Source organism: Catharus ustulatus, chromosome 24, assembly GCF_009819885.2.
Source record: "Catharus ustulatus isolate bCatUst1 chromosome 24, bCatUst1.pri.v2, whole genome shotgun sequence".
In the NCBI taxonomy this organism is placed as follows: domain Eukaryota; kingdom Metazoa; phylum Chordata; class Aves; order Passeriformes; family Turdidae; genus Catharus; species Catharus ustulatus.
This window is the reverse complement of record NC_046244.1, coordinates 4598779-4624138: the sequence shown is the minus strand read 5'-3', so window position 1 is coordinate 4624138 and position 25360 is coordinate 4598779. Positions and strand designations below refer to the sequence as shown.

General features: G+C 54.4%; 1 protein-coding gene across 4 annotated transcripts; it reads right to left on the bottom strand.

Annotated features, from left to right (window-relative positions):
- Nucleotides 1–1433: 1433 nt before the first annotated feature.
- On the bottom strand, nt 1434–25237 carry CHD5 (chromodomain helicase DNA binding protein 5). Of its 4 annotated transcripts, none has more exons than XM_033079466.2 (42): nt 25148–25237; nt 23951–24081; nt 20530–20709; nt 19968–20086; nt 19243–19481; nt 18785–18909; nt 17626–17749; nt 16087–16253; nt 15789–16007; nt 15103–15312; nt 14813–15024; nt 13725–13856; nt 13119–13227; nt 12632–12823; nt 12346–12546; nt 11857–11994; nt 11355–11476; nt 10997–11170; nt 10172–10313; nt 9910–10041; nt 9299–9416; nt 8734–8858; nt 8143–8374; nt 7940–8065; nt 7637–7809; nt 7311–7485; nt 6805–6897; nt 6320–6408; nt 6003–6136; nt 5645–5789; nt 5301–5460; nt 5096–5175; nt 4854–4980; nt 4443–4538; nt 3996–4133; nt 3664–3772; nt 3349–3481; nt 2982–3177; nt 2640–2800; nt 2432–2546; nt 2271–2321; nt 1434–2071 (listed from the first exon to the last, which is right to left on the bottom strand). In XM_033079466.2, the coding sequence occupies exons 1-41, from the start codon at nt 25209–25211 to the stop codon at nt 2314–2316; spliced, it is 5865 nt and encodes a 1954-aa protein (XP_032935357.1). In that variant the 5' UTR covers nt 25212–25237; the 3' UTR covers nt 1434–2071; nt 2271–2313. The 4 variants fall into 4 exon arrangements, with proteins under 4 accessions (XP_032935357.1, XP_032935359.1, XP_032935358.1 ...); XM_033079468.2 differs by having other exon boundaries at nt 4443–4520; XM_033079467.2 differs by having other exon boundaries at nt 23951–24078.
- Nucleotides 25238–25360: the final 123 nt, after the last annotated feature.

Below are 25360 nucleotides of genomic sequence, written 5' to 3'. Positions count from 1 at the left end.
CCATATATACACGTGGACATAGATATTTGTAATTTAGATATAGCTACATATATATAGCTGTATGGATACATGTATGATAGATACAGATAGAGATACATATCTCTATAGAGAGAACAATGTAACTATAGCTAATGTGTCTATCTCTTTATAGCTCTGGGTACTCTGTGCAGAACAAACATTTTGCCAATACCTATATATATGTATCCATATCCACATACATTTATGAGCAGTTTCCTCTATCTGTGCACACATAAAAAACTGCAAATGTATGTGCAAACCCTCAGCTCTGTGCATTCTGGGCATGTGTATGAGATTTGTACTGTGTGTGAGATCTCTGCACAGTGAGAGCTCTGCACAGTGTGTGTGTATGTTTATCTGCTGTGTAGCCATGGCTGCACCTACAGCCCCACTATAAATGTGCAAACATGAGGGGGTCTCTCCTGACCCCACTTATGACATCAGAGCTCCCCTTCTGTCTATGGTTGAGAGTCAGTGTGCACCTGTCCCACATCCACACATCCACATCCATCTATACGTGTACATCTGTCTACAGAACCATATCAATGTTTGTGTGCAAACAGAAACATATACATATGTGTGAAATAACAAATACATGTGTATATACACACACCTATACTGTCTCTGTCTAGGATAGCTATACATCTATATCTACACTTATGCGTAAATATATAAAAATTACAAATACACGTGTGTCTGTGTACACATGCACAAAGATCAATACAACTATGTACCCATACAGAGATGCAGATATGGAGATGTGTAGATATATAGATATATGTACACATGTATGTGCATTTACACCTCTGTATATATAGATCTGTACATCCATGCCACATACAGATCTATCCTATGTACATATATCCATTAACTACCCATTCCTGTGTCTACACACACACTCACAAGTATGTATGTACACAAATACACAGGTATTGGAACCACAAATACATTATATAGACATGTGTAATATACAGGTGTGTGTGCATAGATACACACCCACATAGAAATACCTAAATAAATCAGTATTTATAGCAGTGTAGGCTCACATAAAGACATATATGCACACATATAGATCTAAAACTTACAGTTCTGTGTATATCTACACATGTGTGTACACAGATCTATACTGCTGTAGAAGAGGTCCATGTGGGGGTGACACAGTACATGTACATATACATGCTCTCATGCAGAGATAACAGTATCAGTGTAGCTACACAGGACATTTTCATGTCTGTCTGTGTCCATGTGTGCCTCTCTGTGTCTCTAGGTGTACCTGTGTCTGTGTACGTGTGTGTGTGTGTGTGTGTGTGTGTAGACATCCGTGTCTGTTTCTGTGAACGCGTGTGCAGGACAACAGAGGTACCAAGACCAGGGCCAGGCCACCCCACCATCCCTTCCATTGCCAGACTCCACTGTGTCCTTCCCAAAGGATTTATTAAAACACAGAACAGAAACCGGGACACACAGAGCACGAAGCGGATGCAGGGGCGTTGCTTACGGCTGCCGGTGTCACCACGCTCGAGGTATCCCCATCCCAGTTCCAGCTGTCCCCTCTGTCCCACCCGCCTCCCCTCCATCTGCCCACCCCAAGCCCGGCACACGTGGACCCCCAGCCACACCACAGCAGTGCCAGGGACTCCAGCAGGGCAGCAGCAGGCGTGGGCTTGCTCAAACACCACAAGGAGCCAGAGATGGCCCTTAGGGGGAAGCTGGGGAGCACAGCTGGCTGGGACATGGCACCACTGGCCTCCACTCACCCCTACACCTGCCAACACAACCGGACAAACACCGCAACTCCAGCCCTCCCTCCCTCCCCTCAGCCCACCTTGCCCAGACAAACTCTTCAAGTCTTCAATAAGAAAGTGCAAAAAATATACACGGACACAAACCCCCGGCCCCGCCGCTCCCACGGGGGCCGCAGCAGGCAAAGCACACTTGAAGCGGGAGCGGGACAGCGCGGTAGCGCCGGCAGCAGCAGCTTGTCTTCCACGCAGGCAACGCTGGCACGATTTCCCCACCATGGCCAGGGACAGGGGACTGTCCCCTAGGGCTGCTGCAAGAAGAGAGGAAGGAGGGCTGCCCATCAGCCAAATCTGGACCCTCCCCACAATGTCAGCCTCACTGGGAGGGGCTGCAGGCAGGATTTGCTTCCACCTCCACTGCAGCCAGATAAAATTGAGCCTCCATTTAGCCCCCCACCCCTTCATGTTCCCCAGCAAATGGAGCACAAAGAACAGGAAGCACAGCCTTACCTCAGCTAGGAGTGGGAGCTGCAGGGGAAAATCGTGGGAACTGCTAAATATCTGTGGTGACAGAGGAAACACCTTGCTTACTACTGTCCTTTGGCAGTGCTCCTGGACCGCCCAAATCCACCCTCTGAACTTTTCTGCCCAAGAGCAAAACCCCAACCTACCAGTCACGTAGGGTCCCAGAGGCATCTGGCTGTAGTTGACAATTCCACCTGGCCCAGGACCGCGGAAATTTGGCCCAAAGCTGTTGTTGAAGATCTGGGCAGAGCCAAAGGAGCCCTGGGGAGGCAAGGAGGGAGAAAAGACGTGGGCCTGCAGCCCTGACCTGACCATGACCCCCTCAGAGAGGGTTCTGTGCCCATCCCCACAGACCTGGGCAGCTGGATCCCCTCCACGGGTGGCCAGGCGGCTGAGGATGCTCCGCTCTGACATCTGCAGCCGGGCAGCCACGGGCGGGATGCGGGACAGCATGGAGGGCAAGCGTGTCACATCAGCCTTCATGTCACTCAGCAGCTCCTCGAGCTGGTTCAGCACTGCAAGGAAAGCAGGAGGTACTTGGGGGGACGCCTGCCAGACCTAACAAGCTGACAGGAGCAGGCAGCTCCTGGGTGACAGAACACAAGATGGGGACATCTCCTGGCTTGGCTCCCCGTGTGAGGCTCGGGAACCCTTCCCAGCCTCAGAGCACACTCCCTCAGCCCTGCAGGCACACACCTTTGTGCAGGACAGCGTTGGCAGGCTTGTTCCCAGCCAGGGACTCTTTGGAGAGGTGCTGGTGGCTCTCAGCAAGGCACTCCACTTCTGCCAGCCGCGCGTTCAGTGCCATGGCCGGGTGACTGGGGTCTTGGGTCATGTTGAGGTACGCTGCCCTCCGCAGCTGCTCCTCGATCACCAGGGCCTGCTCCAGCAACTGGGAGGTGCAGAAGGGGAAGGATTCAGAACCAATAAACCACAGAGCCCCTTGCAAAGTTCACTCCCCACTTCGTTCACAGATGATGCTGGCAAACTCCCCCCTGGCTTCAGGGTGCTGCTCTGGTCCTCCCACCAGTAAGGACTCGCCAGCCCTGGACCTGCCACTCACCTTAAACCGCCGGGCAAGGAACTTGTTCTTCATCTCGAGGTAGTTCCCCTTGTGTATCTCTGACTTGAAGGGCTCGTTCAGGATCACGTAGCGTGGGTCATTCTGGATGTCCTGCCAGCGGGCATAGCCGTGACTGGTGTGGGCGAAGTGTCAAGGGCAGAACCGGCCAGCCAAGAGCCTGCCCATCACCCCACACCCACATCATGGCCCTAAAACCCTCTCCCTGCTCATCACTGCAGCACCAGCCCAGCTACCACACCCCCAGAGAGGTTTCTCTGGCCTCGCTGCCTCCTGCTCTGCCAGGTCAAAGGGTACGTGACAATTCCTGCCAACAGCCAGTAGTCATGTCGGCGGTGCCAGATGTCGTAGATCTTGCCAGAGGACATGGCAGCCCTCTCCTCATTCTGCCACAGTGTGTGCAGCTCTGTGGAAGCAGAAGCAGAAGGGAGACAGCCTGATGAGGCAGCCAGACTGCAGGTCAAAGCACAGCACGTGGGCAGGGTGAGTGATGGAATGTCCCCAGACCACAGGCACAGGGCAGACCCAGTTCTGCTGCTGCTAGCAAAGCATCAGCCCATTCATAGCCCTTGAACAGGTTCAGAGCCCCTGCAGCAGCTTTGCAGGAGAGGCCAACACCTCACTCTTACCTGTGAAGCCACCATCAGCAATGTTGAACATGAATCTGAAGTTCATGTTTCTGTCATCCTTCTTTCCTTCGTCCTCTTCCTCCTTGTCACCGTTTTGCTGGGCATCACTTGGCTCCTTCTCTTCCTCCTTGCCATCTTCTGCTTGGCAAACACAAGGAATTGGCCTAATTGTGCTCCACCACTAGACCCTCTGGTGCCATCTCTGCCCCATCAACAGCCAGACACTGCTGCAAAAGCCACCAACCCCTCCCAGCAGGTCCCAGTGTCAGCACAGGCAGTGCCCACCCCAACAGAGTGTTGTTCTCACTTGTGGTGCCTATGCACCAGTGGTGCTGGTGCTACTGGCATCTTTGCCACCACCCCGTGGGCACACTCTCACTGCTCCAGGCACTGGCCTCACTCTGGGAATTCTTCCCACTCTTCTCTCTCCAAAGCCTCATGCCTCACCTGGTTTGACTTCTTTATCCTCCCCCTTCCCTGGGCTGCTGCTCAGCTCCACCTTCTCTTGCTCTTGAATTCCCTCATCTGCAGAAAGGAACAGGCCTACAAGAAATGCTTGACATGGAAAATGCTCTGCAGGGAACAACCTACTTATCCAGACAGACTTTCCCTTTTAGGGTGAAGTAACTAAATTGTTTGTATGTTCAAGATGCTCAAAGAACTTCAAGCAGAACATTCTTCTCCATTTTATCAAATAAATGTATTTAGTTTTTCCTCTTCTTTGAGACATCTGGAGGAACAAATGACCCCCAAAATGACCATTTCATGCAATTTGCAACTTGTTTTTTCAGGAATTTCTGCAGGACTTTGTGACATTCAGATTTCCCATAGCAACGTAGAGAAGATACACAGCCTCACCTTTCACCAGGGGATCAGAAGAAGGCTCAGCCTTTTCACAATCCTCTTGCTTCTCTTCCCTTGGCCTCTCTTTGCTGTCACAGCTTTCTGGGTGCTCTTCACTCTCCACTTCAGCACTTGCAGGCACCTAAATGTCAAGCACCCATTCCGGATCAGCCCAGCTCTCCCTTCCCTAGAGAGTACCCCAAGTTCCCAGGTAGAGCAGGGGAAACTTCCAGGGGGAGATGCTGAATAAAGCTCACCTGGCTGTCGGACACCTTTCTGGGCTTCTGCTCCACCAGGTCCTTTTCCTCATGGAAACCCAGCTGTGCTTCTATTTTGTCTGTAGGAAGAGTAAAGTCAGGAAGCTGTTGAGCAGGGCCTGATGGGTCAAGTACCTGTAAAACCTTCTGGTGTCTTGTCCCACCTCCCTCCCAAGCCAGACCCCAGCCACAACCCCCCGGATACCTGCAAGGGCCCCTGGTCCTGTGTGTGTGTGCGCTGGACTGGCCGGAACAGGCGTGTTGGGATCTGAAGACACAACCTCACTGCATCTCTTGCTCTCTGGGCCCTCAAGAACCAGGTCTGGGGTGCTGTACTTCCCATTGACATGTTCAAACTCCTGGACCTGGGACAAACACACATGTTCAGGTCAAACAGAGCAGGGACATTCCCAGCCGGTGCCACAGAGTCGGTGTGTCCAGGCTGCTCACCCACAGAGCGATTGAGTGGCAGGACTGCTGCACCCACCCCCTTGGGAAAAGTCTCCTGAACATTCCTGAAAAGGCCCATTCATAATTTTACTCACCCACCTTCTTCCTTACTAGTGACATGACCCCGATGCGCGTCAGCACGTGCTGGCGTGACAGCCCTTCCCGAGGAACGCCGTCCGCAAAGGTCTCGGCACCGTCTGCCCCGGGCTCACACAAGTGTCTCATGAACAGAGAGACGTACGCCCTGCCAGGGAAGCCAGACTTGAGTCCTGGCCCATGGCCTCCCTGCTCAACCCATGTTGTCACCCTCCCTGCCACCCCTGGAGGAGGGAGGTCTCACAGCCAGGAAGGGAACGAGAGATGCCATCGCAATAAAACAGACATCACCTCCCCAAAAAGAGCCCCCAGTGAAGGGGTGCAGGCTCCCAACCTTGCCTGCCTGTCAGGATCTCTGTACCTGAACTCCTTCTCGCTCTTCCCTCGCAGATCCCGGACCAGCCAGTGGGAGTTGAAGGCATCCTGGGGCGGCATTCCCCAGCGCATGATGGCATTCAGGAACGCCTTGCGCTGCCGGGCGTTGAAGCCCAGAACCTGCAGGAAGCAAGGCATTGCTGGGATCACAGAGTGGCCTCAGCAGCATGTGGCACCCTGGAGCTTCACAGCTGGACAGGCATTGCTGGACCAGGATTAATGTCCCAGTGATTCAGCACAGAGGGATCCAGCCTGAAGGAGCCTGGGAAGAAAAGCATTGGCCATGCTCTGGCTGAGGCTCACCTCGATGTTCCCCCCAACTCTTGCCAGCAAAGGAGGGAGAGGTTTGTCTCTGTCAGTCTTCAGCTGTCTCCGGGACTGTCTTCTGCCACCTAGAGCCAAGCAGCCTCAGTGATGGATGGGCCAGGCAGCAAGGAAAGACACCTCATGTGCCCCAGGCTTCCTGCCCTCCCTCCTGACAGCAGCAGAACCCACCAGAGCATCTGCCCAGACTGCAGGGCCCCTCCCAGCCACCACTCCCCAAGCCAGGACATTCCTCTGCCCTTCCCAGGCGAGGCAGGACCATGCCTGGTCCTCATGGTAGACCAGACCACATCCTGCAGAGGCCAAGGAAGAAGCTGGCTGCCTTCCCTGGCCTGGAAAGCTCCTCACCTGATAGGAAGCAGGGATACAGTCCCCTGAACAGAAACCCTGGGCACACCAACCCCTCCAACCCAGACATTTCTGATGCTTCCAAATCCCAGGGACTATCAAACACATCAACTCACTCTGGCCTTCTGGCCTCTCTTCAAAGTCTTCATCCTCATCCTCAGAGCCAATGGAATACTCTGACTGGTTGTCAGAGAGCTCGTCCTGCCACTCTGCAGAACACATGGGAGGCCAGGTTAGAGCACCCTGCCTGGGAGGGATGTGCTAGAATGCCTGCTTGAAGATATTTATCACAGACATTCCCTGACAGGCAGCAGGAGAGGGGGACACAGCAACAGGAAATCACATTCTCAGGTTTTGCAGAATTAGCATTCTGTTATGCAGCAAAAACACAATTTGAAATATTTTGCCCACAGATATGTCTTTCCTAGATTCTTCCAGCAAAACCAGAGTTTACAGACCAAAAAATAAAAAGAAAAAAAAAATCTTTGAAAATTTGTTCACTGGAAAGTTTAGGAATCTTGGAAGTATAGATCAAGGCAATCTACCAACTGCAGAGAGACACCAAGTGACAGCTCTGTCTGTCCCGTGAGCCTGGCCAGGAGCTGAGCACATGTGGCCGTACCTTGGTCCTCCTGAGAGGTGTCATTGTAGTTGACCTGCTTGCGGATTCTCTTCCCTTTCCCCAGGTTCCTGGCCAGATCTTCCTGCTGCTGCTCATAGTGGTGCCGCAGCAGCTTCTCCCAGTAGTCAGGGTCCACATTCTCCTCTTGCTTGATGATCTCCCGTTCCACCTCCTCCTGCAGAGTCAGAGACAAGGGGCTCGAGCAGCCACAGAGAGAGAGCAGGGAAGATCCTGCCTCATGCCAAGCAGGGACAGGAGAGGGAGCAGAAGGAACACAGAGGAATGTACAAAGGGGTGATTGTAAGACATGATACTGAGCACATTACCACACCGTCCTCTTCTCTCACAACATACTGAGCCACTTTAAAGGAGCTGAGATACTCATTCATGTTCTGCAGCTCCGTGTCATCAGTTGCATCCTGGTTTCGGTCCAAAAGCTTCGAGATGGCAGCATCATCATAGTGGATCACACTGCTGTCTTCTACATCCTTATTGTCACCTGGAGAGCAAACCGAGGGGAGCAGCACAGATCAGGGTGCTGGACAGTCTGCTCCTGAGCCAGGCAAGCTCAGGTCAGATGAGGGGATAGGGACGGGGATGAGTAACCCCAGCAAAGATGGGCTACACACCTGGTGGGGTGCCACCATGCTTTTTTTTCATGCCAGCAGTTGCTGCACCCCCTTTTGTTGACAGTGTGTCTGAGAAAGGGGTAACAGCATCTGGCATGGCAATCCGCTGTCCCTGAGACACCATGCCTGTTGCACAGGGAGAAAACAGTGAGCCCCAGCAGCTCAGAGAGGGCCCTGCCTCACCCAGAGCATTCCCACCTCACCCTCCACATCATCCTTGAAGAGTTCTTCTGTCCCAAACTTGAGGATGTCATCCAGCTCTTGCTTGGTCATGGAGCCCGACTTGGAGCCGAGCCCTGGGCGCACCACCAGGTGGGTGAGCATCATCTTCCTTTTGGCCACCTGGGTGATGCGCTCCTCCACAGAGGCCCTGGTCACGAAGCGGTAAATCATCACCTTCTTGTTCTGCCCGATGCGGTGAGCTCTGCTGAACGCCTGCGGGCGGAGCACGGAGCTGCTGAGGGTGGCACCATGGCAGCTGGACAACAAGGCCATGCTTCTCACCCTCCAAGCTGCATGAGAGGCACCCAGTTGAGGACAAGCATGAGGAAGAAGTGAGAATGTCACAGGGGAGGGACAGTTGTGTGTGTCAGGTCTCTCCTAGACTGCAGAGAGGCCGGGATGAGGCCAGAGGGTGTGAGAAGGGGACTGCTGGGCAGAAATACCCACAAACACAGGAAAAAGTGTCAGCAGCTCTCAAGAGGAGATACTGAAATCCCAGTGAGGGTGTGCAAAGAGAGGGCACAGCCAGAGAGGTACTTACTATACAGGAAGGAAAAGGGAAAGTCAGAAACCTGGATGTCATTGTGGGGATTCCAGTCAGAATCATAAATAATGACAGTGTCGGCCGTAGCAAGGTTTATGCCCAGACCACCGGCGCGGGTGGAGAGGAGGAAGCAGAACTGCTGAGCCCCAGGAGCTGAGAACGACAAACCCAGAGGTGGGAACAGGTGAGACAGAAAGAAGCAGAGCTCACAGAGAGGAGCAGCACCATTTCAGAGGGACAGGACGCTGACAGAAGCTGACAAGCAAGAGGCAGGGGTGGCAAGGAGTGAAAACACATCACTCCCTGGGAACCAGGTACTGCAGAACCCATCTACAGATGAAAGGGGAAGCTCTGTGGAGGTGCTGGAGGGAAAGGCAGGAGCCCCTTCAGCTGAACAGCTGCTGGCACAGCCAGGGTTCCTTGTGGGAACCAACTCAAGGGTTTAATGGCGCGATACGAGCAGCCCCCACTGTGCCACAGGAAGCCAGACCTGCAAGTGTGGCACGAGCTACGGGCACTGGCAGATGACCTGCTGCTGGCCACACATTGCTATCCCCCATGGGCACCCCTCAGCAAGGCAGGAAGGTGAGTACCATTGAACCTGTCGATGGCCTCTTGGCGCAGCCCGCCGGTGATGCCCCCGTCGATCCGCTCATACTTGTAGCCTTCATACTCCAGGAAATCCTCCAGCAAGTCCAGCATCTTTGTCATCTACAGGGCAAGGTGACCCTGGCATGAGAGGGTCTGCATGGCCAAACACCCCTGCCTCCCCTGGGGACCTGCCCTGCCCCAGCATGGTCCTTGCCCACAGCCCAGAGTCCTTGGTGGTGGCACAGCATGGTCAGCAAAGCAAGCACAGCCAACACTCTGGCAGCAGCCAGAGGAGCAACACTCACGTCTCATCTTCCACAGGCAACTCTGCCAGCAGGAAGGAATTGTGTCTGACTGTCCCTCCCCAAAGAGGAGCTTTGTGACTGTTATCTCGCTTCTATCCTGAGCTAACAGAGCTCTTAAACATGACAGGCGCTCCCTCAGGAGTGAGCTGGGACACAGCCCTTCCACCATTACTGCCCTGGCTGCCTGGGGGAGAAGCTGTCACCAGCTATTCCACCTATTTCTGTCTGTTCCCAGCACAAATTTCCCATATATAATTTAAAATAATTCCTTAAAACATTTATTTATTATTATCTCTCCGTGCTCTCACCTGAGAGAAGATCAGAACTCTGTGACCCCCATCCCGTAACTTCTTCAGCATCTTTTGGAGCAGCATCAGTTTCCCAGAAGATTTGACCAAAGAATTCCCATCATAAGATCCATTGGGCAGCACAGGGGCCTCCTGTGAAGGCAGCGAACAAAGTCATTGAAACCACCAGCATGGAAACCCACAGTGTTAATCAAAGCAGGATCGTGGACCCAGCTGCCACCCAACACTGAGATGTCCAAGGGTACAAAGGCAGGGGACGTACCACAGCTGCCACAGGGAACAGGTAGGGGTGATTGCAGCACTTCTTCAGGTCCATCATGATGTTGAGCAGTGAGACCTGGTTCCCACCACCTTTCGAATTCAGGGCTTCGAAGTTCCTTGTCAGGATGAATTTGTAGTACTTCCTGCAGGAGGGGTTGTGGGACAGACACTGTGTTAGTTGGGGCAGGTGTGGGACTGGAACAAACATGAGGGCACTGAATTAAACCCCCCTAGTGTCACTGGAGATGTAAAAGGGACATTTGAAGGGGTTTAAAAGCAATTCAGCACCTAGGGCTGGATCTTTCCAGGTGCTCTGGGGGAATCACAGCCCTGGCAGTGGGAAGGACTGGAGGGCACAGCACCTTCACCACCCCCTCTGCTGGGTGCCAGCCAAGCCCTCCTGCCCCCCAGGACAGGAAGAAGTGACAGGCCCTTTCTGGAGGTGCCCTGACCTGCAGGAGATGCCACAGAAACTGAACAGGTCAGCGTGGCAGAACCAGAGCTGGGGTAGCAGCAGCTCCAGGCTGACCCAGGCACACCAGCAGCACAGGCCAGTGCCAGGAATGGGAGAAGGAGACTCAGCCTCAGTGTTTTCTCTGTGCCCCAGAGCCAGCAGAGCCTCGCTGCCAGCCTCCCATGCCCCCAGAACTGCACAGAGCCCGGTTCAACCACTGAACACACCTCCTGGTGAGACACAAAGGAACTCCCACTCTTCCTGCAGCAGGCCCCAGCCCAGCAGGGTGCCTCTGACCCCTCAATCCCCACTGACACCTCACCATGCTGGGGAAAGCCAGACACCCCTGGAGAAAGCACTGGAATCACTCACTTCTGCATCTGGCTCAGCTCCACTCGCACAATCAGCTCCGTCTTGGCCGGCATGTTCTTGAACACATCGGCTTTGAGCCGCCGCAGCATGTGGGGACCCAGCAGGTCATGCAGCTTTTTGATCTGGTCCTCCTTGGAGATGTCTGCAAACTCCTCCAGGAACCCTTCCAGGTTGCTGTGGAAGCAGCCAGACCCCCATGGTGCTGAGCAACAGGGGCACGTGAAAGCAAAGGGATCTGCTGCTTTGTGACTTAAAACCAGGGCAGAGTTCTCGAGGCACATGAGGAGATAATGCTCATGTGCCTGCACCAAAGCCAGAGCAAGGAGCCACCCTGACGGCCCAGGGAAGTGCAACTTACTTAAACCTCTCTGGAGTCAGGAAATTGAGCAGGTGGAAGAGTTCTTCCAAATTGTTCTGGAGCGGAGTCCCTGTGAGAAGCAGCTTGTAATCGATCTTGTAGCTATTCAGTACTCTAAAGAACTGGAAAAGAAATAAGTTTGGGTGACAAGGACTGCAAGGAACCCCTGTGTCACTGTGGGACTCTGCAGGGTGCACAAGGAGCCTGAGCAGTGATCCCCCATGGGCACAGAGCAGGGTGCCAGCATTTCTCCCATTCCCACTGAGCACAGGCAGCAATTCTGTGTGTTCTTGGGTCACACCACTTGTCTCCTCCTGCACCAGGAGACTGCATTGAGCCTCAGGTAAAGGGAAGAGGAAGGAGAGGGATCAATTCCCTTCCACAATAGCCTGTTCAGGATGATCAGGCAGCAAGGCTGCTGCCTCTCCTGCTGCTGAAGGGCTTTTAATGCCAGAGCATGTTAAACAGAGAAAAAAATCACTCACAAATGCCTGCCACCTACTTTGGACTGGTTGTTCTTCAGCCTGTGTGCTTCATCCACCACCAGACATGCCCACTCTATGGAGCCCAGCACCGCCTGGTCAATGGTGATCAGCTCATAGGATGTGAGCAGGACGTGGAATTTGATCTGAGCTTCCTTCTGGAGAGCAGAGGGAGAGAAAAGCTGGGATAAGAGAGCAGGACAGCCTCCACCTTTGCTGCTGCTGCATGTGATCCAAGATGAGAAGGGCTGCACCGCCTGGCACAAAGCCCACAGCAGGGCTGGGAGAACACCCAAACACGAGAACCAAGCAGGAGACTACAGAAATAGAAAACCTCTGGCAGAAATCTGCAAAGCTCATCACAAACCTCCTGCATTTGTAAACAATGCTTCCCTCCGTGGGACAAAGCTCATCAGGGACCTAACCAGCCTCCCTCTCCAGGTCAAATTCTCCTCTCCCCTTCTTACTGACAGGTACAGTGATGGGGCAGGCACAGACTCAGCTCCCACCTTCATCCGGAAGACCTTCTTCCCGCTGCGGATGGCGTTGTCCTCAAAGGAGAACTCGTTTTCCCGGATGACCGAGCGGCTCTCCTTGTCCCCCGTGTAGGTCACGACGTAGAAGTCGGGTGCCCACATCTCAAACTCCCGCTCCCAGTTGATGATGGTGGAGAGGGGGGCACTGACTAGGTACGGCCCTTTCGAGTGGCCCTGCTCAGGGAGACAGAGCCCAGGCTGTTCTCCCTGCAGCCAGCATTTCTCAGCCACCTCAGGGACAGCCAGGCACTCCACTCACCTCCTTGTACAGGGAATACAAGAACACAATAGTCTGCACCGTCTTCCCCAGCCCCATCTCATCAGCCAGGATTGTGTCTGTGCCTTGTGCCCAGGAGAATCTCAGCCAGTTCAGCCCTTCCAGCTGGTAAGGGTGCAGCGTGCCCCCCGTGGCATCGATGTACCACGGCTGCTTGTCAAACTTCACTGTAGGCTGAAAAGAGAACCATGCACAGAGCAGTGAAAAACACCTGCCCCTCCTTCCCCTGCACCCAAGCACATCCCTCTTCAGGTTTGTAACATCCAACAGCTCCAAAGGAGACACAGACACGGTCCCTGGCATAGCCCAGCTCCCAGGCTCCTCACAGCAACACCATGCCAGAATTCTCAATGGGAACAGGATTCCCAAAAGAACCAGAGGAGGACAACGTGACAGGACAAGGGCACAGACAGCCCACCCTCCCTCTAGGTTCCCATGCTGGCCTACTGTCCCCACCACTCTCACTCACATCCACAAGAGGCGTTTCTGGAGGCTTTTCCAGCTTCTCCTCTTTCAGCTTTTTCCCTTTCTTGTTCAGCTTCTTCAGAGGGCGAGTGTCCTCCCCCAGCATCAGCTCCCTGTGACAGGCAGCACACGTCAGGGATGGCAGGGGGTCACTGTTCTCTCAGCTCTGAGCTGAGGGACAGAAACACCTCCCACATTCCACTGCCCCTCTCCCCACAGGAGCTCTTCTGGCCCAGCTAGCAGGGGCACTCACAGGGCATTGATTTTCCCCTCACAACAGTCCATACAAAATGAAGAACAGCAAACTCAGAGTGCTGTGGTTTTCTCCACAGACAGCATGGTCATGAAGACCATAAATGTCACAGCAGTGCAGACACAAAGGAAGGGGAGCACAGGCTGCAAAAGAGCAGGTGAGATTGTCCAGCAATCCCAAAATGGCACATCAGGATGGATGTGCCTTCATTAGTGCTGGGCCACTGCTCTTTGAAGAGAAGTCACTGCAAGCAGTGTCAATGTGTTCAAAAGGGGAGCACCTCAGTGTTCCCCTTGTTCCAACCACCCCCACGGGCTGCCCTGGCCCTGCCCAGCTCCCCTGGCTGTGGGCTCACACCTGTGGTTCCAGTAGAGGAGTTTGAGGTTCTCATAGTAGGGGATATCTATGTCATCGATCTCCCAGGTGCACTGGTCATAGGGCAGGTCCTTCCACTTGATCAGGTAATGGATGTCTCCCTTTTTATCAAAGCTGTAACACAGGGCACAGAATGCTGATCAGTGAATGCCACCAGCCCCTGGGAGCAGCTCACTGTGATCTGCTTTGCCAGAGCTGGATGCTCCATCCTCTGCCTTCACCTAGACTAGGACATCCAAGCTGAGGTAGAAAAACAGTGTTGACACTTCCAGCAGAAATGCCTGTTCACCTCTAAGTGTGTCAAACCATTAAGCTTTACAGGCTGCTTTTCCTTTCCACTGAACAAGCTCATTTCCCTGTTTCACCAGGCCTGGATGGATAACAGTGCTTCCCCTCTCACCTGCAGCATTCACCACTCTGGGAAGTTCAGTTTACTAAAAACAGAATAAACACACTTCCAAGTCTGACTCTGTGCCTACAGGGAAATCTGGTGCCTTGTTAGTGGACAAGGTAAAGCTCACATGAAAATCAAACAGGCAGCTTTAGTTCTTTCCTGCCACACAGCCTTCCAGCAGAGCTGTTCCTACTGCTTGATATTTCAAACTGCCACTTGAAATGTAGAAATTCAACAAAAACATGTCTCCAGCCACTCGATGCAGAAAGCCCATCTGCACAGCACATTTCATTCACAGGGAATTTCTTCTACAGAAAAGAAACATCAATGTCAAAGTTCTGTAAGGGAGTCAGCCACACGCTCCAACTCTTCCCCTCAGCACCATCCCCATCAGCACTGGAATTTACAGAATGGTTGGGCTGTAACAGGACCCAAGCAGTATGAAGTGTGGAAGTGTGGAACAACTTTGGTTAAATTTGCTATAACTCTATTTTTAACGTGCAACATAGCAGAAATTAAAATAAGGCAGCATGGATCCCCTTCCAACCTCAGCTTCACCCCGGGAGCAAACCTCCAATGCAAGACAGACCCCAGCACAGGCCAGAATCTGAAAGTCCAGCAGCCCAAGGTTTTGCCTTGCAGAAGGATGGCAGAGTTTCCCTCACAGGCTCCTCACCTGTGGTTCAGGATGCGGTGGATCATCATCCACTCGGGCTTGATGCCATAGCGGTAGAACCGCTCCTCCATCTTGGCATACTGGGGGTCCTTGTTCTTGCGCTTCTCCCTCTGGCTGTCCTCGTCCCCAGAGCCGTAGTCGAAGGCTGGGGGCTCATCCATGTCGTTCTTGCGTTGGTAGTTGCGGTACATCACGGTGTGGTAGAGCTCCAGCTGCAGCAGGAGGGAGCCACGCTCAGCCCACGGGGCAGAGGGCTGGGCAGGGCTCTACACCAACACCACACGGCTCACCTGCAGCTCCTTGACCCAGGAGCAGTGCCAGTAGGAGAGGCCTGCCCACTTCACGAAGAATTCACGCTCTGGGATCCCCTCCAGCACCTTGGGCGGGGGCAGAGGCAGCTCCGGGTCCGTGGTGGGCAGCGCGGGCGGGAGCGGGGCAGGGGGAGGCTCCTTCCAGGCCCAGTGCAGGATGCGCTGGACTTTGCCCTTCAGTGGAGGGCACTGGGGATACACAGACAAACAGGCAAGAGAACAGAGTTTGAGATGCTGTCAGGGGTCACAGGGAGCTAGAGCTGGGAACTGGGAGGCAGAGGGGGACCCTCAATGCCAAGTGGACAGCCTCCAACACAGGGCACCTGAGAAGTGTCCCTGACACTCTGCACCCCCCACGGGGACAGGTCTTACCACCAGACAGAAAAGACCTTCTCTATAGGCCACTTATCAAACAAGGCTTGACATCCCATCAGAAACCAGCTGCCAGCCAGCAATTCCCACAGGGAGACCAGAGAGGCAGCAGAGCCTTCCAGAGCCACCCTGCACCCTCAGGCACATGCACCTGGCGGCAACACTCCTCAGGGAGGGGTCTGGGGCAGAGGGCAGGGCTGTGAGGGGCAGCAGCAGCCATGAGAGCCACTGGCAGGCCAGGCAGGTGTGGGAGCAGGGACAGAGTGAGGAATGGAAATGCCAGTAACACTCACTGTGCAGCGTGGGCAGAGCCATTCACCGTTTGGTATCTCTGGCAGCGGCGGGTTCAGGCAGTGGAGGTGGTAAGAGGATGGGCAAGTGTCGCAGCACAGCAGCTCCCCTCCATCCTTACAGACCCGGCAGAACTCCATGTGGTCATCCTCCTCCTCCTCACCACCATCCTCTTCCTCCTCCTCCTCCTCCTTCGGCTCCCACTGGATGCCCTCCTTCTCCTGGGGAAGCACAGCCAGTGTAACACCGAGGGGTTCCACAGCAGCCCACCCACCCCCACGGGACCCCAACCCCACTCACACAGTGGGGGCAGCTCCACTTGCCCTCAGGGGCCTTCTCCAGCTCGGGGTCCAGGCACACCAGGTGGTAGGCACGGGGGCAGGTGTCGCACAGGATGATCTCCCCGCCCTGCTGGCACACCTCGCAGTAGTCCTGGTGGTCCGTCTCATACCCGTCCCCCTCTTCAACTGCAAGCAAGGGACAGGTGACAGTCAGAGGGGTGGCAGAGCAGCCAGCTCTCCCGGAGGGAATGGGACACTTGCTCCTCTACCATACAGTTAAGGGAATAAGGACAGCATTTCACCTCAGACCCCTCCTGTTAATTCCCACTACCTCTCTGTCCCTCAGCACCACAGTTCACCTTTGCACACAGCATCATCTCACCTCTGTCTCTCTTTCTCTCTCCACACTGTATCATCCTTTGGTTCCTTCAGGCTCTCAATGGAGAATGCCAGAACCTGGAGAGGTTGCAAGGGAGGCCGGTCAGAGAAACCTCCCCAGGCACCAGCACCAGCTGCAAACGCACCATGCAAGGGTGACACGGCCAAGGACAGGACTCCTCTCCAGGGACTACCCTGCTCTTCCTCGGGGCTCCCTGGCACAGAGGCAGGAGCACTCTCAACACAGCATGGATGGGAAAAGGAGGAGAGGATGTGCCAGAATGGCTAATCTCAATTCCCAGCTCAGCCACAAACTCCTGGCATGGAACTCTGACCTTTTACTCCTCCAGCACGCAGCAGGAGCTCCCTACCTCCAGCACCAGGGCCCTCACAAGGCCACAAGCAATGCCCTTCACACACAAGACATGGGGCTAGCCAGCTAGCCCAGCCTCACTGACCAATGGAGAGGCTGGCCAGTGTCACACCCTGACTGATCCCCAGCCTAGAAGCTGTCCTTCCATTTCTTGGAAGCAAAAATCCATCAGAAAAGCAAAGAAGCCAAAGGATGCACCTGGATCTGAAATATCTCATCCCAAACAAGGACACAAGACAGAAAGGCAACGTGCTCAGCACAGGGGGCTGCTCTCCAGAGCAGCACGAGGACAGAGGTGCCATAGCACAACATCAACATGGGAAGGGATGAAGGGACACGCACACAAATGTGGTCACACAGCCACTGGAAAATCCTGACAGATCCTTTCCACCATGGTTCACGTGCCTCCCTGTCCCTGCATCACTACCACAGCTCTGCCACCTGCCTCTGCCTGACTGCACACCTCACACAGACAAAACACTCCTCTCATCTTCACACGGCCTCACCCACAGCCTGCCCTGCTCTGCTGGGAGCTTGCCACAAGCCACAGCTCCACGGGGGCTATTCCTCAGAAAATCACTGCCCTGGAAACCCCACAAATTCTGAAGCTTCCTTGCAGGCACAAGCCCCTCAGCAGCAGGGCCTGGACACCAAGAGAGCTCCTCACACTCCACTCACACAGGCACAGGCACATCCTGTCCCACCGAGCCAGTGCCAGACACAGCCTGGAGCTGCACAGCCCAGGGAAGCACCATCTGAACAGGGTAATCCAAATAGAACAGGAACAAAGTACAAAGGATGGCCTACTCCTCTTTTTCTTTTTCCTCTTCTTCCCTCTCTTCCCCAGGCCAGCTGAGCACTCAGAGCGCATGGAGGAGCTGTTGATGCTGGCACTGTCAAAGTCGGATTCCTCCCGTTCCTCCTCTTCACTCTGCAGAGAGAAAACACAAAGCACACCCAGTCCAAGTGCTGGCACCCCAGCTGTCACTCACTGCTGAGACTCTGCTCTCCTGGATAGGAACAATACTCCCATCCCGTGCATCCAAAGGCTCCTTTTTCCAGCACTTGGCAGAACTTTGCTCCCTCTCTCTCTTTCAACACCCATTTCAGCTGTGCCATCCCTCCTATGTCCATGCATGCAGGCATTCACACTTGGCATTCCCACAGCATGAAGGGAGTGCACTCAAAACATAATAATACATCTGAATTCTTCAGTGAACTCAAGCATGGAAATCCCCAGCCTGCACAGTCCTAACCAGGGGTTCAGCTGCAGGAGGCAGCCTGGGCTCTTTGTGACTCTCTGGAAGGTGAATCTGTGGATCTAGAGCACAGGAAGAATTTTTTGTGATGTATGATCGAAAATCTGCAGAAAAGAGTGGCCTTTCAACCCACAGATGTGCTTGGAAACAGGTTGTGTTATGGGAACTAAAGCTGGAACTGCAACACAGTGAGATGAGGGGGTTTCACCAATATTATCAAGAAGAGCCCCACCCCCAGTCACTAGTTATCTAAGGAAATTATTCTTTAAAATGCTGTTAATTCCTTCAAACACGCCTGATGCTGGTGCAGTGGGAAGAGCCCAGTGTGCTCTGCCTGGGCAGCTCCAGCACTGCAGGCAATGCCACGGGACTCCAGCTGCCGTGGGCAGACCCTGCTAATGCAATTAAAGCATCCCAGAATCCTCTGTGACACACGGTTCAGAGGCAGTGCAAGCCCTGAAGAATTCCTCTGCAAATGAAATCTGAAATGATGGCATTATCACCCGCACTGCTGAAAGTAAACAGCACCATGTGATTTCAGCAAAAACTGTGGCCAGACACGAGTCTCACAAATGTGAGCTTGGACACGGGTGCAAGGGGATGTGCTGATCATGGCCTGAGCTGTGACACCCCTGACATGGGGTGACTGTGCTGCCCCAACAAGGGCTTGTCCCATTCCTCCCAGACCCAAAGCCCTGCAAACTTACAGAGGAGCCCTTTTTCCTTTTGCTGGGGATTCCTCCAAACCGGAATTTCAAGCCTGCCATCTTTTTCCCTTTCCCTTTTTTCTTCCCATCTTTGGAGCCCTTGATTTTCTTCCGTACACCTGGACCTTAAGAAATTGAAAACTTGTTTGGTCCTCTGCAAACAACTGTCACCCAAATCACCCCCAGGCACAGACTTCCCAAGGCAGAACATGGTACAAAGGCAGATCCCCCCCTTTCCCACTGCTGCTCAGCTTAATTAATTGCCACAAACTGCCAAACATCCAGCAGACCCAGAGGCTCAATCTGCCATGGTTCATGAACCACATGCCTCTCAAGGACCTCTGCAAGGGCGAGGGGAGTTGCAGACCCCCCTCTGGCACCCTCTTTTCCTCCTCAGTTTGCTGAAGCTTGTGCTTTGCAGTCTTGTGCAAAAGCAGCCCCTCACAAGTGGTACCCACCCTTCCCCTCCTTGGTTTTGGCCTTTCTGATGACAGGGGGCAGGGCAGGGTGCTGGGGGCTGGCAGGGAGCGTTGGGGTGATGGTGACAGTCTCCACAGCTGCAGCCACAGCTGCCGCAGCCGCCGCCGCCGAGCTGCCCTTGAAGGGGTTGTTGGCACTGAACTCTCGCCACTTGGCACCGAGCACTGTCATCATCTTGGACATGGGGATCTTGGGGTTCTTCTTGGCAATCAGAGGCCTGCAGGGCAGGGGAGAGGAGAACCATGTGTTAGCAGCACTGTGTTGTGTGTCTGCTCCTGCCCTCACGTGCTGGTGCTTCAGCCCAAAAGACACAGCAGCGCTGCCTCCCAGCAGGAGCTCCATGGAGAGGCAGCAGAAACCAGAGCTTCCTTAAGCAAGTATATGCAAGGGGGGCACATCTAAACCTCCTCCTCCCTGAAATACCTGCTGTGCTCTGAAAGGCTCATGGTACAAGCAGAAATTGATTAACACTGTTTTTCTCATGAAATTTTTCATATACAAAATACACATAATATGGGGCTTTGGAGAGCAGGAAAGACAAATGCTTCAGCTGTTTGAGACAATCCTGGAAATAAATGGAGTTCTGAGGACTGAGTGGGGAGGAAGAAGCGACAAGGAGTTGGTGATGCAAAATTGACTTCACAATTTCATCTGCTAACTGAGCAATGCCCAAACCTCAACCACCAGGTATACAGTTCCCTACCTGAGGAACTGGCTGAAAGCCTTGTAATTCGTCAGAGTGTGATAATCCTCTTCTGAGAAAACGTAATCTACATCATCAAGTCCCCATTCCTCCATGAGCTGGGCTGAGCTCTTGGGCTCCTGAAGATTTAGAGAGTCATCATTAATGCAAACAGCCATGGCTCTGCAGATGAGCAGCACAAGGCTGGGTCTGTCATGTGTTCCATATCTCCCTAGTCAGTGACATGCAGGGATTTGTTTCGGGGATTTATGAAACAGCATATGCAAGCATTTAATAAATTAACGCTTCATGTAGTCCCAAGAAACAAATTAACACGGCCCCATGCAAATGCTCCCCACCATGTAACACTAGACAAGGCCTTGGCAGGTTTCACAGCTCCAAGAAAGTCAACTTCTCCCTGCACTCAAGGTAAGCACCAAGGAAATAGAGCTTCTCCTGTCCCAGTCATTCACCTGCAACCTCATCCTTGCCAAACCCAAGGAAAGCTACTCAAGAAACTCTCAATTCCCCTTGTCCAACCTGGCTTCAGGCACTAGTACCAGCTCAAAGACGTCTTTTGTACCTTTAAACTTCCATCCTCATTGTCATCCTCTTCCTCATCCTTCTTCTTCCGTTTTGGCTTTTTCTCCTTCTTGTCTTTCAGTTTTTTCTTCTTCTTTTTGTTGGGAGAATAGTCACTCCCTTCACTTTCTGATTTGTCCTCGATCTCCTCTTCATTTTCTGACATTTCATCATTGCTCCCCTAAAACAGAAAGGGACAGTGAAGAACAAGCCTGTCCCCACTTCACTCTGTCTCCACAAACACTCCCTCTCACATGAAACATCCCTTCTCCAGTGGATGGATGCACTCTGCTTCCCCACAGTCAGAAAGCAGCAGGCTTCAATGGCTACACTGTGCTGGAAGAGCCAGAGCAGGGACTGCCCAGGGGATATTTTTGTTTTTTTCTGGAGAGATCATGACCTACTGCACAACACTGAAGGTAACACAATTACCATCCCAAGGAGTGTGGCTGCCTGCTGGGTGAAGCCCAGGTGACTTCCTGGGCTGCCAACACACACGGCCAGGGCATGTCCAGCCTCTCAACAACCAGTACACCCAAGTCCTTCTCAGCAGGGCTGCTCTCGATCTGCTCATCGCCCAGCCTGGATTGACACTGGAGGTTGTTGTGATCCAGGTGCAGAACCTACACTCGGTTGTGCTCAACTCAGGTTCCCCTCCTTGTGCTTGTCCAGGTCCCTCTAGAAGCCATCCTGTCCCTATGGATGCCACTCCATTCCACAAGATGCCATCCCATTCCTATGGAAGACACTCCATCCCTCTAGATACCATCCCATCCCCATGGACGCCATCCCACCCCTGTGGATGCCACTCCGTCCCTCAAGATGCCATCCCGTCCCTATGGATGCCATCTTGTTTCTATGGATGCCATCCCGTTTCTATGGATGCCATCCCGTCCCTCTGGATGCCACTCCATCCCTATGGACGCCATCCCATCCCTCTGGATGCCATCCCATTCCTATGGATGCCACTCCATCCCTATGGATGCCATCCCGCCCCTATGGATGCCACTCCATCCCTATGGACGCCATCCCGTCCCTCTGAATGCTATCCCATTCCTATGGATGCCACTCCATCCCTCTAGAAGCCATCCCATTCCTATGGATGCCACTCCATCCCTCTAGAAGCCATCCCATCCCTATGGATGCCATCCCTATGGATGCCATCCCGTCCCTATGGATACCATCCCGCCCCTCGGGGGCACCGAGCAGCACCAGGGACAGGCTCCTGCCAGCACAGCGGACAGCGCCCAGCCCCGCCAGCCCTTCCCGGCCCGATCCCGGTTCCCTCTGCCCCTCCTGCCCGGAGCCACCGCCCGGCCCCGGGCTCTGACCCCCAGCGCTGCCGGGGCTCGGCGTCCATCGGTCCCTCCCGGCTCGGAGCAGCCCGCGCCTCTCCTCCAGCGGGGTTAGGAACAGCTGGAATTGGGCACAGGATAATTGGTTTCCATGGGAACTGCTGCAGTACAGGTTGAATCTCCCTCTCCACTGCCTTCCCTGCCAAGGACCTTCATCTGCCTGCGCTGAGGTTCCAACCACAGCCTGGCTGTTCCGCGCGGATTTTTTCTGGGGGGTTGCAGCATTGCCTTGAGCTCCACTGCGGCTGGTGCTGGTGAATTCCCGCGGCAGTGCGGCGTGCAGCCCCGATAAAGCCCAGGAACTGCAGTGGGCACAGGCACTGGCCTCACACCTCACTGCCACTGCCTCTAGCAGGGGTAAGGCTCATCTGCCCCCAGAACTCTTGAGAAGTTCAGGAAAAGGAAGCCAAATTCAAGGTTCTCTATATTTTAGCCCCTGACCTCGAGGGCAGCCTGGGTGGTGCTTCATGCCAACCAACAGCTCCAGCACCAGCTTCTCCCTGGATTTGATAGATGACCAGGCAGAACCTGGTTAGAGCTGCCCAGACAAGGCACTAATTAAAAAACAGGAGGGTTCTCAGCCAGTTATTTCCTCCCCACCCCCAGCTCAGCACAGCCAAGCTCAGCACAAGCTGCACACACAGCTGCAGGGCTCATTCAGGTCAGCAGCAACAGGAGAGGGGCAGAGGTGAAAATACCTTGGAGATGTGTTTTATTTCCCCCCTCTCAGAAAACAGGATAGGGAAAAAACTGTGCCTAATGATGGGAGAGGTAGAGGGGGCAGAGAGCCTGAGCCTGCTTTGTGCGGTATCTGCAGAAAGAGAACATCACCATGGCCACGATGGAAACAAGCTTCCTTGGGGCCACGATGGCAAGAGGCAGAGCAGGATGGAATCACTTGTCTCTAAACCAGCAGCTCATCACACTCCTACCCACAGCACAAGCACTTCAATGCCATACCTCATCCAGCCAATTTGTTTACAGCTGCCTTGGGGAGATCAGCAACACCCAGCCCTGCCTTGGCAAAGGGGGATGTGCCCAGTTGTGCTGGGTGAGCAGTTTCTCCCCAGCCCCAGCAGGGGAAGTAGGGGCTCAGGAACCATCACTGCCCACCCTTTGTTCCCAGCAGCCTGTCTATGTTTAGGCAGGAACAGGGTTGGCACACAAGATGTCTGTTCCTGTCCTCATGTCCAGCACTGTCTGGGGACAGGACAGTGAGAGGCAGAACCCATGTGGCACAGCATCAGTGAGCCAGGCTCTAGGAGCAGTGTCAGCCAGCCTTCTCAGCCCTGCAGCACACCTCCAGTGCAGCCTCAGAGCCTGACCCTTGAGGACACAAATCCTCATCTTTGTTTTCCTGCAGAAGACCTAAGAGGCCTTCCATGTGCCAAGTCCTAGAGGCCCCTGGACCATCCCATTTGCAAACAGCTGGAATGGGTGCAGCCAACATCACACAGAAATCTCCAAGCCGTGCCCTGATCACGTCCCAACATGGTGGTTTGCATCTCCCTCCCTGGGAACATGAGCCACAGATGCTGTGTTGGTGCAGTATACATCAGTAAGATTTACTGCTGTCCCCAGATGCTGCACTGTGGGTGGGCAGGAGGAGCTCAGCACACAGGGCCGGACAGTACCACTGGACACATCCATGCATCCACAAGAGCCGAGCTGCTCCTGTGGGGTATGTGCCTGCATCACTGCATCACTGCCAGGAGACAGGGCAGCCCCTTCTCCCCCCAGCTGCTCCCCAGCAACCACCTGCAAGGGACATTACCACTAATAGCTAAGCTGGCAAGAGAGGGACAAGAGAGGGACAAGAGAGGGACAAGAGAGGGACAAGAGAGGGACAAGAGAGGGACAAGAGAGGGACAAGAGAGGGACAAGAGAGAGGCAAGAGAGAGGCAAGAGAGTCATCTCCCAGGGCTGGAGAGCACCTTCTCAGTGAGCAATAACAACCCTTCTCTCCATCCAGCGACCCAAGAGGTGCTTGCCAGCAGCAGCTCTGAGCTGCTGCCTCTGCACCACAGCTGAGGAGCCCCAGCCCAGTGTGAGAAAATGCAGTGTTACCTCCTTCTTCCTCCTCTTGATTTTGGCAGTCTTGCCATCTTTCAGCTTCTTGGATTTCTTCTTTTTCTGTACCACAACTTGGTCTTCTGCAAAAAACTCATCCAATCCTTCCAGCACCCCATCATCTTCTTCTGGGGACAAAAGGGACAGCTCACGTGGACAGACTGCACAGGCACAGGACACCGTGTTCACCGTGACAGAGGAGCACACCTGAGCAGCAACCTCAGGCACAAGATTCAGAGCTCTGTGGCCTTTCCTGCAGACCCTCACACCAGCAGCTGCCCCACTGGTGTCCCTCAAGGGTCTTGCCCAGCAGCACCAGCCTCAGTTCTTCCCACAGCCAGATCCTTCTGCCACTCATTCCCAGCACAGAGGTGTGGGCAACGCATGCTGTGTTCTCAGAGATGGGCATGGGGACACCCTGTGCACTGCTGCTCCTGCTGACCTGGGCCTGCAGACACTAGGAGAGCACTTGGCTTTTACCTTCAAATTCCCAGAGTTCAAAAAAACACACTGAGTGGAGGAGAGGAAGGGTTCATGTGGAAAATGGGTGCCATGGTGCCACAGCTGCCAGGTTGTTCTGGCTGCTCACACCAGCTCAGGGACCCGGCTGTGGGCAGAGGCACTGATGCTAGTGCACACCACCCCTCCTCATCATCATCTCAGAGCATCCCAGCCAGTCTCCACATGGCTTTAGGCCTGTCTTTATTTTTAATTTCTGAGCTCATACAGCAACGCCACTTCAGAGTGGTCAGGACATATTGCTCGCTCAACTTCTGTGAGGTCCTGGTACAGCTGTCCAGAGAAGCTGCGGATGCTCCATCCCTGGAAGTGTTCAAGGCCAGGTTGGAGAACCTGCTCCAGTGGAAGGTGTCCCTGCCCATGGCAGGTGGTGGAACTGGATGGGCTTTTGGTCCCTCCCAATCCAAACCACACTGTGATTCCATGATTCACTGATTCATGCTGTGCTGGTTTAGGTCTGACAGGGTGGGCATCGCTGCACCAAGCCCAGGCCAGGGGACCAGCCGGCCCCCAGGCACCGCCTCGGGGGGAACCGGCTACTGATGAGGACCTGACACAGATCACTCCGGTCCGGGGCGCACGGACAGCGGGGATCACCCGCGGCACGGCCGGACCCATCTGGGGAGCGACGCTACTGCCCCGCCCGTGCCCCCCCCGCCCGCCGCTGCCGCCTACCCGACACGTCCTCCTCATTATCCGCGTCGTCCAGCAGCTCCCGGGCGGCCGCCGGGCCCCGCATGCCGGGCGGGGCAGCGCCCGCCCCGGGCCGAGCGCCGGGGCCGAGCCGGGCGCGGCCGCTCCGCGCCAAGATGGCGAGAGCCGGCCCCGCCCCCTGCGGGGGACACGCCCCCGGACACCCCTCCCGCCACCCGGGCCACGCCCCGGCCA